General features: G+C 41.5%; 1 protein-coding gene across 2 annotated transcripts in view; it reads right to left on the bottom strand.

The window, feature by feature from the left end:
- The window catches only part of Elk4 (ETS transcription factor ELK4), a 34570-nt gene that overhangs the window by 17304 nt on the left and 3706 nt on the right, over window positions 1-13560 (bottom strand). The window contains exons 1-4 of one of the 2 annotated variants that reach the window (XM_017795662.2): window positions 10707-10759; window positions 8562-8777; window positions 4280-5155; window positions 3131-3247 (exon numbers count right to left, since the gene is read on the bottom strand). In XM_017795662.2, the coding sequence (XP_017651151.1) occupies window positions 3131-3247; window positions 4280-5155; window positions 8562-8768 (1200 nt within the window). In that variant the 5' untranslated portion in view covers window positions 8769-8777; window positions 10707-10759. Of the gene's footprint in view, window positions 1-3130; window positions 3248-4279; window positions 5156-8561; window positions 8778-10706; window positions 10760-13560 lie in introns of those variants that run through there. The other variant, XM_008823313.3, reaches the window with a different exon arrangement.

Here is a 13560-nt window from a genome sequence, read left to right as displayed (position 1 = left end):
AGAAGGGGCAGAAAGATTGTAAGAGGCAGAGCTTATACTGAGTTCAATATTGTGTAACTGTATTCATTGAACAGCAAACCTAAAAATTTTATATCCACTTTTGAAAGAGATGTATCTTTGCTCTGGAAACTGTTAATCAATACGTTAAAGCTGTAATGAAATCCTTCTTCTAAAAAATAAAAAAAATAAATAAAAATTTTATTATTTTTATTTTATGTGTGTTGAGTGTATTGCCTCCATGTAAGTAAGTACAGCTATGTTGTTCAATGCCTTCGGAGGTCAGAAGAAGGTCTGAGATTCCTGGAAGAGGAGTTACAGATGGTTGTTAGCCATCATGTTGGTGTTGGGAACTGAACCCAGGTCCTCTGCAAGAGCAGCCAGTGCTCTTAACCACTGAGCCATCTCTCCAGTCCCAGCATATGCTTTCTAGTCAGTACCTCATGGAAATTTCTCAAAAACTGTCCACATACTGGTGCACAAAACAAACCTCAAGAAATACAAAAAAAAAAAAAACCCCTGAAATAATTCCATGCATTCTGTCAGAGCACAATGCAATAAAGCTTAAAATCAACAGCAAAAGAAGTCCTAATACTACAAAAACTCATGGAGATTAAACCACACACTCATGAATGAATGGGTCAAAGAAGAAATTAAGAAAGAAATAAAAGTGTTCCTGGAATTAAAGGAAAAGGACAATACAACACAACAAAACTTCTGGGACACTTTAAAAGAATCCTAAGGGGAAGTTTACAGCGCTAAGTGCCTACATTAAAAAATCAGAAGCCAGGCATGGTGGCGCACGCCTATAGTCCCAGCACTTGGGAGGCAAAGGCAGGTGGATCTCTGTCAGTTCAAGACCAGCCTGGTCTACATAGTGAATTCCAGGCCAGCTGGGGCTATAGGGAGACCCTGTTTCAAAAAGACCAAAAAAAAAAAAAGAAAAGAAAATCAGAAAAAGGACAAATAAATGACTTAACATCGCAACTCAAGTCTCTGGAAAGGCAAGAACAAATGAAACCCAAACCCAGCAGATGAGAAGAAATAACAAAACCCAGAGCCGAAATTAATGAAACTGAAACAAAACAATACAAAGAATCAATGAATCCAAGAGCTGATTCTTTGAAAAGTTAAACAAGACAGACCCTTAACCCAGTTAACCAAAAGAAAAGAGCAAATCCAAATCAACAAAATCAGAGATGAAAGGGGAAACATCATAGCAGACACCAAAAAGATCCAGATATTATAAGAGAATACTTTAAAAACCTACACTCTATTAAATTTGGAAACCTAAAAGAAATGGATATCTAAAATCATGGGACCCGCCAAAGCTAAACCAAGAAGTCATTAATGGCCTTACCAAGCAGTGGACCCTGCAAGGTATAATACTGGCCTGCCAGGAAACATGTACCCACTGATGCTATAATGGCATAAGTGCTATGGGGGTAACCATCCAGTTTCTTATAAGATTTGAGGCTCATTTCACAGGAGGACATTCAGGCCTGGTACTATAAGCCTGGTCAAAAGCCCATGGCTGGGGAGGACATAGGCCCTAGGGTAGAACCTACTACCATTGTTTTGCTAAACAGACATGCTGTCAAACTACCTTCTAACTACTTAATCTTTATACCAATAGATGAGTGCAGCTCTCCACCCTCGTCAGAGAAGCTTCTTTTTTTCAGCAGATGTGGTTAATACAGAGACTCACAAATAATCAAAGCATAGAGAACAAGAGTCTATGAAATGCTCAGGATAATTGGGATATCAATAGCAACACCTGCCCAAAACTTGGGAAACACTGTGGAAGAGGGGATAGAAAGAATTTAAGAGTCAAGATGGACACAAATGTTGTGAAATGCTGTACTCTGAGCATGACATGGCATTGCACTCAAGAACTCAAAACATCATCACTACTGTCTAGCTTTCACAGTGCTGGAAGTTAATATGCAAGCTACCTAAGAGAAAATTTAGCATGAACCTTGCTCAGTTTTGAATCCTATGGGCGACAACTGGCCCACCAGTGTAAGTGGGATGACTATTTTTGGAGTAACCAACTTCTTTCCAGTGTACAACATTATGCAAAGTTAAGGTATATTACATCTATTTGTTTTGCTTGAGATGGGGTTGAGGGTAGCCCCAAACTCCTAGGTGATTTAATCTATCCTTTGGCCTCAGCCTGCAAAATACCTGGGACCACTGGTACATGTACATTTGTGTGTGTGTGTGTGTGTGTGTGTGTGTGTTTGTGTGCATGTGCATGCATGTGTCTGAATATGTGATTAAGGGGATTTCTAGGGCTGCTGAGCTGGCTCAGCAGTAAAAGCACTTTGCCTCCATGCCTGACAACCTGAATTCAATGCACCAGACCCGTGTGTGTGTGTGTGTGTGTGTGTGTGTGTGTGTGTTTGTGTGCATGTGCATGCGTGTGTCTGAATATGTGATTAAGGGGATTTCTAGGGCTGCTGAGCTGGCTCAGCAGTAAAAGCACTTTGCCTCCATGCCTGACAACCTGAATTCAATGCACCAGACCCCCATGGTGAAAAGAGAAAACCAAGTCCTGCATTTGTCCTCTGACCTCCACATGCACACCGTGGCACATGTGCATGCACACACACAAATAAAATAAGTAAATGTTAAAAAAAAATAAATAAAAAAAAAATAGCCAGGTGTGGTGTACACCTTTAATTCCAGTACTCAGGAGGCAGAGACAAGAGGATCTCTGAAGTTTGAGGCCAGCCTGCTCTACATAGTGAGTTCCAGGCCAGTCAGGGCTACAGTGAGATCTGGTCTCAAAAATAAAATATAAGTAAATAAAAAGAATTTCTAGAATTTAAGATGACAAAAATATTGAGTAAACACAAAATTGAATTCACTATAGAACAATTTTTGGTCTAAATTAAATACATGTAGTGGTAAATGATGAAAGCTTTGCTACAATAATTTACCCAAGGTATTTCTCCAAGTTGTTTCCTACATGGAAAAAAAAAAATTAACATTTGGAAATTCAAATAAAGTACCTACATATTTGTCACATAGGAGGTATTAACAATGACACTGAGCAGTGGGACAGTGCCTTTGCCTGTTTCTTCACTCATCATTCCCCAATTACAGGAGGCACACTTTGTGAATTTACCTGGAAAAGCGTATTAGCACCTTGCAGTCTGGCCGGGCTCAGGGGAGCAAACGGGCTGAGAGTGCTCCAAAAGTGGATACTGGAGAGCAGGGGGCTTGGAGTCAGCAAGATGGGTGTCTGCAATATACAAGAAGACCCATTCAAGGACTTGCCAGGATTGTACTTTATCCTTCTAAAGATACAAACAGAACCCAAAATTGTGTTATCCTCTACTCCCAAACACCTCTAAGCCTGAAATTTAGTCATTTTTATAACCTAAGAAAGATAAAGGTCAGAATAGATTTTTTTTTTTGTCTTTAAGACGGGGGTTCACCATGTAGTCCAGGCTGGCCTCAAACTCACAGATATCTGCCTGGCTCTGCCTCCCAAGCATTGGGATTAAAGGTATGTGCCACCATACTTGGCAAAATCATAATTTTTTAATCAAACCTTTATAGGGTCTTTTGAAAATAGAAAAATCTGCCTGAGTTCAAATATGAAAGAATAATGGTTAACAGACTCACCAATATACTCATTAACAATCAGATGATCTGAGAGTAATCTTATTAAAATGTTCTACAAGATGAGCCATTTAATACCCAATATTATTAAGTAAACTCACTACTCAAGATCACACCCCCAGTCCTTTCTCCTAAGATTCTCAGAACCTACTGTTTCTCATAAGATGCCAACATTCTACAGGAGTAAAAGGGAGAATGAATTTTCTTTAGGAAATAACAGGAAAAACCCATAGATAATGACATTTGGTATTTTGAGAACAGGTCTTATGCAGCCCAGATTGGCCTCAAACAGGCTACAAAGCCAAGGACGACTTTGAACTTCTGATTCTCTTGCCTCTACCTCCTAGGAGCTATGATTCCAGGTGTGTGCCACCAGGAATGGAAACCAGTAATGGAACCCAGGGGTCTGTGCATGCTAGGCAAACACTCTACCATCTGAGCTACATTCACAGCCCAAAAACAATAAATTTTTAAAGACAAAACTCCAAATCTTACATATTGGAGATTCTAATTAAGGTGAAGGTTTCACAAAGTTATATATAACCTTTCAAAGACAACCTAAGTAACAGAAAATTAACTTGCAGATATAAATTCTAGATAGGGTTTAAAATGTAAATAAATGCAATCTCTTAAAGGAAGGGCAAGCTACCTGGGAAAAGAGTGCTGGTGTAAGAGAAGCTGTTGGGAGAGATGGGCTTAAGATTCCCAGGGGGCTGGGGTCACTGCCTGTGATCACAAGAGTTGGTGCCAGTTCCAATCCTTTGGGCTTCTTGGATCTTGAGGAAGTATTTGTTTTGTCCTTTTCTGGCAAAGCTGAATCCTCATTTTTAGGCTCCAGTGGCAGGTTCTCTGGAAGTTCCATTGGCTGAGAAGCCACTGATTCAATGTCTGTGTCAATGTCTGGGTTACAGCTCAGTGGTGCAGGTGGAGAGGGTGTCCTGGGAGGCTCCTTCACAGGAAGGGGCATGGACAGAACTGGAGGTGTGGGGCTAAAGATGGTAGTCAGAGTAGATGTGGAGGTTGGAGCTTCCAGAGAAGGCAGTTTGGGAGAAACCAATGTCTCTAACACTTCGATAGTTTCTTCAGAGGATGGAGAAATACTTGGGCTGGTTGAAAAGGCAACAGCAACAGATTCGATGGGGGGCTTTTTGGCCGGTGTTGTTACAAATTTGATGACAGATGGTGTGGGCTCCTTAGATTTTTTCTCTGCCAGTTTTTCAGCTGGATTCTCTATCTTTATTGACTTGAAAAGCTTCTTATTGGAGGTGTTCAGAGAGTTGAGAGTAAATGAGGAGTACAAACCAGAGTGAATGTAGTCATTGCGACTCGATGTCTTGGCACCAGGCTGAGGTGGCTTCTCTTTCCCTCCATTCTCTGTATCTCTGGAACTGCTGGCTTCGCTGGAATTTAAAGTTTCATAGTCTCCCTCAATCCTGCCCACTGTCACTGGATCCATTTTCAAAATCTCTGGATAAGAGACAAACTTGTACACAAACTTCTGACCATTTACTTTCTTAATGATGTTCTGTAGGTAGAAAGAATACGCATTATGCTTTCTTATAAATTTATATCATATAGCTCATGAAAAAGCTGACCTAGTGAAGCTATCTGAGAAGTACACATAGCTCACTTCAAAATCACCTACATTCCCCTAACCATAACAAATGCTATCCCAGAGAAGTTAAAGCAAAGATCCAGTGCCTCATTAGTAACTGAACTACAATATCACACAAAAGCTGATTGATGTTTGACGCTTTGAACTACGTATGTGTAGTAAATCAGAGCTCATGGAACTGCAATCTCAAATAATCCCAATGCAGTAAGTCATAAGCTTTCTGAGGAAGCAAAAGGGTCTTTAAAGCTAATTTACATCAGTAAGGTTCCTACTTCCTTCAAGTTGATTCTTACCTCTTCTCTTTTCCACAGGAAAGCTCAGACAATTGACTACTTAAAGGTGAACAAAAGCAACAGCTCTGATTATTCTAAATCTATTCTTCTGGAGATAATTATTTTTCTCCAGTGCCTAAAAATGCATTCAAAATAACAAGATATTAAACAAAAAAATATAATAATATGAGTTGATAAGATGGCTTAGCAGGTAAAGGTGCTAACCACATAAACCTGATGACCCAAGTTCAATCTCCAGAACATTAAAAATCCAAATGTGGTAGTGTTATATGTGATCCCAGCACTCCTACAAAGAGACAAAAAGTATAAACATGAAGACTAGAGAGATGGCTCAGCAGTTAAGAGCACTGGCTACTCTTGCAGAGGACCCAGGTTCGATTCCCAATACCTACATGGTGGCTAACAACCATCCCTAATTCCAGTTCCAGGGGATCTGATGCCCTTTTCTGACCTCCGTGGGCACTGCACCACATAGGTGCACCTACCTACATGCAGGCAATACACTCATATGCACAAAATAAAAATAATAAATATTTTTTAAAAAGTAGAAACGCCAGGCATGGTGGCGCATGCCTTTAATCCAAGCACTCAGGAGGCAGAGGCAGGCAGATCTCTGAGTTCAAGGCCAGCCTGGTCTACATAGTGAATCACCCAGAAGCTCATAGGCCAGCTAGCTGGAACATACAGCTCAGTAGCAGAAATAAGAAAGACCCTGCATTAACAAACAAGGTAGAAGGTGAGTAGGGGCTCTGGAAAGTTGTCCTATAACCCTCACATACATGCATGAGTGTGCCTGCTCTCTTTTGCATTCCCAATAACTTTAAGATTTACTTTTATTTTATGTGTATGACTGTTTTGCCTGAATGTATGTATGTGCAACATATGCATGTAGTGCCGAGAGGCCAGAAGAGGTCACTGGATCCCCCGGAACTGAAGTTACAAGTGGTTCTGAGTCACCTGGGTCCTGGGAACCAAACCCAAGTCCGGAACAGCCAGTGCTCTTAACTTCTGAGCCATCTCTCCAGCCCCTTAAAACAATTTTTTTAAAGTATAACTTAAACTAAGAAATCAACTCTATCTGCCATAAATAGCTATGCCTTGATGGCCTAGAATCCATGGCAATCTGCTTGCCTCAACCTTCTGAGTTAGGCTACAATTACAGGTGTGAGTCACCACACCTGGTGCAATAGTTATTCTTTAAAGTATTTACTTATGGGGCTAGAGATGGATCAGCAGTTAAGAGCACTGACTGCTCTTGCAGAGGACCAGGGTTCAATTCCCAGCACCCACATGGCGGCTACGAACCATCCTTAACTCCAGTTCCAGGGGAATCTGAAGCCCTCTTCTGACCTCCGAGGCACTGCACGACGCGGGTACACTCACATACATGCAGGCAACACACTTGTACACATAAAATAATAAAATAAAATAATATTAAAAATAAATAAAAATAAACTACTTACTTATGTTCCCTAGGCTATAAAAATTAGGCCAGGTGTGGTGGCACACACCTTTAGTCCCAGCATTCAGGAGGCAGAGGCAGGAGGATCTCTGTGAGTTCAAGGCCAGCCTGGTCTACATAGTGAGTTCCAGGCCAGTTGGGGCTTCAGGGAGACCTGGTCTCAAAAAGACCAAATTTAAATAAATTAATTAATTAAATTAAAATTAAAGCTAGAAGGCTGGGCGTGGTGGCACGTGCCTTTAATCCCAGCACTCAGGAGGCAGAGGCAGGAGGATCTCTGTGAGTTCAAGGCCAGCCTGGTCTACATAGTGAGTTCCAGGACAGCTAGGGCTACAGGGAGACCCTGTCTCAAAAAGACCAAAAAAAAAAAAAAAAAAAAAAAAAAAAAAAAAAGTAAAGTTACATAAACAAGTATATATGACAAATTTTTGTATGTTCATGTCTGTGTGTGCATGTATATACACATGCTTATGGAGTCCAGGTGTCAATAATGGGCATCTTCCTCAACTCAGTTCTCTCCATTGTACCTTTTTTTTGAGACAAGGTTTCTCACTGAACCTGGAACTTACTAGTTTGACTAGACTAGCTAGCTAGGCAAGCCCCAGAAATCCTTCTGTCTCTGCCTGCCCAGCACTGAGATCATAGGCACATACTACCATACCTGGTTGGGGATCAAACTCAGGTCTTCACGGGTACACTACAAGTATTTTACCAAGTAAACCATCTCCCCAGCCCACTGCCCCATTTTTTTTTTTTAATGGAGACAGGATCTCATGGATCTCAGGGTTGCTTCAAACTTATTAAGTAGCCAAGGATGACCCTGAACTTCAGATCCTCTTGCCTGTACCTCCTGAATGTTGAGATTATAGGCTTGTCCACAGAGTCCAGTGTATGCGGTGCTGGGGATGGAACCCAAGGTTTCATGCATACCAGGCAAACACACCATCAACTGAGCTACATCCCTAGCCCTGTATAATAATTTTTTTTTTAAAGACAGGGTCTCATTATGTTGCTCTGGCTCGCCTAGAACTTGCTATGTAGACCAGGGTGGCCTTGATTCACTGTGAATCCCCCACAGAGATGGGATTAAAGGCATGTACCACCATGGCCAGTCCTATGTGATAATTTTTAAAGTAAATATGACACATATGAATATTTGTCCTCAAGTATCTCAAACTTCCTTTTTTGTATTCCAATCCAATACTTTTTCCTTTAAAGATCACTTTGGGGCCAGCAAGATGACTCAACAGGCAAGTGCTTATTGACAATCCGGAGGATGGGAGTTCAATACCTGGAATCCACATGGTAGAAGGAAAGATCCAATTCTCCCAAGGTGTCATCTGACCTCCAAACACACTCATGCACAAACACAAATAAAAATAATATATAAAAACATTTTTTAAGAGTTTGCAGAGAAATACAACTAGAACTATTTCAATAGTTCTATAGCTAATCAATTGGACTAAATAAGCCACATCAGTACTCAAACCCTCAATAGAAACAAAGGAACAATTCTTGTCTTGAGGTTCTCTGGAAGGGTCAAAGTCAGGGTATCCATTACCTTTACATAGTAGTATCTCAGGGCTCTGCTGAGCTTATCATAATTCATGTTAGGCTTGTTCTTGCGAATCCCCCAGAGACGAGCCACCTCCTCTGCCTGCAGAAGCTTGAACTCCCCATTGTTAGAGGTCCAGCAGATCACATGCTCATTCTGAGGCTCCTGCAGGAGCTGAAGGAGGAACTGCCACAGAGTGATGGCACTGTCCATAGCAATAGGCTGAAAGGATATGTGAGAACATTCATTTGATGCTGTCCTCAGTGCATCAATTCATTTCATATGCACAACACTCCTATAAAACAGATACTACATCATCATTTTACATACGAGAAATAATTGATGAAAGGGCTAAATAATCTGTCCAAGGTCACAGAGTAAATGCTGAAGGTAAGACTTAAGCTTAAGCCATCTGGATCCAGAGTCTAAATTCTTACATAGACCATGCCACTTAGGTTTGGGGTTTTTTTACTTGTTTTGAGATAGGGTCTCTCCCTATGGAGTCCAGACTGGCCTTGAACTCAGTCCTCCCAAGTGAGCTACCCAAGTGCTGGGATTATAGGTGTGCATCACTATAGGCAAATAAGTCTTTTTTTTTTTTTAAGATTTTATTTTTAATTTTTTTGTGTGGTTTTGTTTTGTGGGGTGTATGTTTCGGTTTTTTGAGATAGGGTCTCACTAGTATCCCTGGCCTGGAAATCACTATGTAGACCAAGTTAGCCTTGAATTCACAGAGATCCTCCTCCCTCCATCTCCTAAGTGTTGGCACTAAAGATGTACATCACCACACCCAGTTTATTTTTATTTTTAATTGTGTGTGTGTGTGTTTGTGTGTGTGTGTGTGTGTGTGTGTGTGTGTGTGTGTGTGTGTGTGTGTGGTGTGTATATAGTGCCCACAGAGGCCAGAAAGGGTCCCATAGAACTGGAGTTACAGGTGATTACGAACTACTCAACATGAGTGCTGAGAAAAACTCAGGTCCTCTGCAGGAGCACTTATCCACTGTGTCATCTCTCTAGCTCTGGTCTTAAGCATGGCTGGGTGCAGCTTGGTGCTACATGAGGCAGTGGGTTTCATCTCCAGCATCACAGGAAAGAAGTCACCTTAAGCAACAAGCAGCTTTCAAGGAAGGTAAGTTAGTTACAAGAGCAGAATAACAACTGCTAATCAACAGAGAATTGGTTATTAAAGTTTACCTTAATCCTACTGTCACATTCTCTCAGAAGCTGACCATGTGAATGTCTATCTAAATGAGTTCAGTTGTTTACTTGCCAAGGTGTGTGTCTCACGGTAGCTAGGCTGAGGTAGAACAACAGTCTGTTCTTGTTCCAACTGGTGTTTCTCCTCCAAATAGTAACCATTATCATAAGTGTAGTTTACATACAATTTGCCAGTACTGAGAATGCAACAAAATGTTCCCTGATTTAATTTACAAGCCCTGTTACAGTTCAGTTCTGTGCAGGAATTCCATCTGCATAGTTTCTTCTTTGATTCGATTAGCAGCTTTTGACTATTAGGATATAAGCAGAAGAAAATCCTTTAATACTGGAATTTGGGATCTTCCAGTTAAGGCCATAGTTTCTCATCGATTTCAGCACTTCTGCCATTTAGGGCTACTTAATCTGGCCACTGTGGCTAGATTAACAGCACCCTGGCTTCTACCCTCTAGAAGCTAGTACCATGCCCCACTAAGACCATCCAAAATGTCTCCAGGTGGTTCCAAGAGCTGGGAGTGAGAAGTATGAGTGATGTCAAAATTATCCCAGCTGACAACCACTTAAGACAGTAGCAAACAATGCTCTCAGGGCTGGAGTGCTGGCTCACTGGTTAAGAGTTTGCTCTTCTTGCAGAAAACTGGAGTTCAGATCCCAGTACCCACACTGGGGAGCTCAAAACAGCCTGTAACTCCAGCTCCAGGGGATTCAACACCCTCTTCTGGCACGTGCACTCATGTGCACATACCCACATAGATACACATATGATTAAAAATAAAAATCTTTTAAAAAATAATGCTCTCATAAAGGCATTTTCTTCATAGAACTTAAGAATTCTTTACACAGAAACTCTGGCCCAATCTATATAAGCCACTACTGCCAAGTTTACAATGTGACCAAGTATACACTCCAGATAAATAAAAACATATAAGAACTTACACAGGGCCTGATGTGGTGACACACACCTCTGAGCTCAGCAAGAGGCAGGTGGATCTCTGTGCATTCCAGGTCAGCTTGGTCTACAGGGCAAGTTCCAGGCTAGCCTGGGCTACATAGGGACTAAAGGCATACACCACCATGCCCATCCTGGAAAAAAAAAAAAAATTAAGTATAAATAAAAAAGGAGGGCCTGAGAGATGGTTCAGCCGGTAAAAGTGCTTGCTATGCAAGCCGAGCAACCTGAGTCAGATCCCAAGAACCCACAGTGGAAGAAAGGAACTGACTCCTGAAAGTTGTCTTCTGGCTCACATGTGCCATGGCACACATGCACACATAAGCATGTATACATGCATACACACAAACAATTTTTCAAAAAAATGAACCCAAGTATTAATATGACACAGATGAACCTTGAAAGCTTTATACAAGTGAAAATGCCACAAAGGCCACAGTATTTGGCTCCATTCAGATGAAACGTTCAGAACAGGCCATGCTGTAGAGATCAATGTGGCTGAGACGGTTCAGGGGAGAAGTGGGAGGTGTGAGGTGCTAGAGGGAGTGAGGACAACGGAGAGTGAAAGCTCACGACTACAGAGTTTCTTTTTCGGTGGCTCCTCTCAACATTCTAAAAAGATTGTGGTGATTCAATTCTGATTATACTAAAAAGCACTCAACTCTCAGTAGGTGACATGAGTTTTATCTCAAGAAAGGTGTTTAAAACAAATGAACCTAACACAACAAACATTCCAAAACCCAGGCATGAGAAGGCTAAGTCTAAAATGCATGACTCAAAGAAGACAGATTAGTGAGGGCCAACTAGGAAAATGTCTGGGTTTCTATAATTTCTCTCAGCCATGGAAATATCCTCCAGTCACCTGACCAGTTACCAGTTTTGACCCTGTCTGTACAGACACTGTTGTCTAAAAGCAGAGAGGGTAAAATAATAGACTGGGGAAAAGAGGTTCCTCCCACAGGCAGAGTTCATGGGGAAACTGAGGCATGAATCCTAGGGTCCTTCATCAGGCACATCCTTCTCTGCTCATAAGAGAACTTTCTTAAGGTAAAACGGCCACATAGTCAGCAGGCCGCCAGACACAAGAGGTAATAATCCACCAGTCAAGAGCTTCCAAAAGCTTCACTTGAGCTTCACTTGTCATAGGCTCACTTAAGCAGAGCTAACCAGTGGTATTACCTCCATTAACTGGCGGGGAAGGAGAGGGTCCCTGTCATTTTTCTGAGCTTACCAGTACACTTTTTTCCTGATGTCTATCCACATGGCAAGTTACTTTTTTACTACATAGTTTTCCCATACAGGCAATTATTTGCTAGTCTATGCCTGTCAAAACTACTCCCAATAAACATGAGCTTAACCAAGGAACAAACACAATTCCAGACATTACCTTCACATCAAGAATACTTATAGGAGCTGGAGAGATGGTTCAGGGGTTGAGAGCACTGGCTGCTCTTGCAGAGGACCTGGATTTGGTTCCCAACACCCACATGGCAGCTAACAACAGTTCATAACTCCAGTTCCAGGGATCTGACACCCTCTTCTGGACTCTGAGGGCAATGCATGCACATGTTGCACTTATATGCAGGCAAAACACTCATACACATAAAATAAACTAAAAAGTATATATGAAAAGAATGTTTACAAGGGGAACAAAGATAGTGATAACACACCCATAATCTCAACACTTGAAGACTGATACTGGATCACGGAGTTTGAGGGCAGTCTATGGTACATAAACATGACCAAAAAGAAATACCAAACAAAGATATAAAACAGGCATCTTCAGTGGTTAAATTTTTTTAAAAATTCAGCTGGACTCCTATAATCTCAACAGATAGAAGACCAAGAGTTGAAGGCTAGCTTGGGCTACATGAGATCATGTCTCAAGAAAATAAAAACAAACAGGAATTTGTGGTGCTAGGGGTCAAACCCAGGGTCTCACACACTAAACACGGGCTCTACTACTGAGCTACACCCTCAACCCATAATTCAATTTTGATATCTGGTTATTCTTTTTTTTTTAATTTTATTTGTTTTTATTTTATGTGTATGCATGTATTACCTGCATGTAGGTAAGTGCACCCATGTTGTGCAATGCCCGCAGGGGTCAGAAGAGGTTGTTGGATCCCCTGGAACTGGAGTTATGGACAGTTGTTAGCTGCCATGTGGGTGCTGGGTTTCGAACCTGGGTCTTCTGCTTCTGGTTATTCTTTCAATCAAAAAATAATGAACTCGGGGCTGGAGAGACGGCTCAGCGGTTAAGAACACTGGTTGTTCTTGTAGAAGACCCGGGTTCGAATCCCAGCACCCACATGGCAGCTAACAACTGTCCGTAACTCCAGTTCCAGGGGATCCAACACCTTCTTCAGTTTTCCACGGGCACTGCACGACACGGGTGCACTTACCTACATGTAGGCAATACATGCATACACATAAAAATAATAACAAAATAAAATATTTAAAATAATAATAATGGATTCCTAGGTAAACAACTGAAACTTCACTTTGGTTCCTAAAGGTATGGTATTAATTATAAACTTCAGTCATTTCCTCAGCTATAACAGAACTAGAGCCAGGCACTGTGGCTCAACACTTAGGAAGGCAAAGGCAGGCAAAGCTCTTTTGAGTTTCAGGCCAGCCTGGTCTACAATAGCAAGTTCTAGCCCAGCCGGGATGAGATAGTAGACCCTATCTTAAAAAAATAATAATAGCTGGGTATGATGGCACATGCCTTTAGTCCCAGCACTCAGGTGGCAGAGGCAGGTAGATCTCTGTGAGTTCAAGGCCAGCATGGACTACATAGTGAGTTCCAGGCCAGCTGGGGCTACAGAGAGACTCTGT

Source organism: Nannospalax galili, unplaced genomic scaffold (genome assembly GCF_000622305.1).
Source record: "Nannospalax galili isolate Female #2095 unplaced genomic scaffold, S.galili_v1.0 scaffold309, whole genome shotgun sequence".
Classification (NCBI taxonomy): Eukaryota; Metazoa; Chordata; class Mammalia; order Rodentia; family Spalacidae; genus Nannospalax; species Nannospalax galili.
This window is presented reverse-complemented; position numbering and strand designations above follow the sequence as displayed.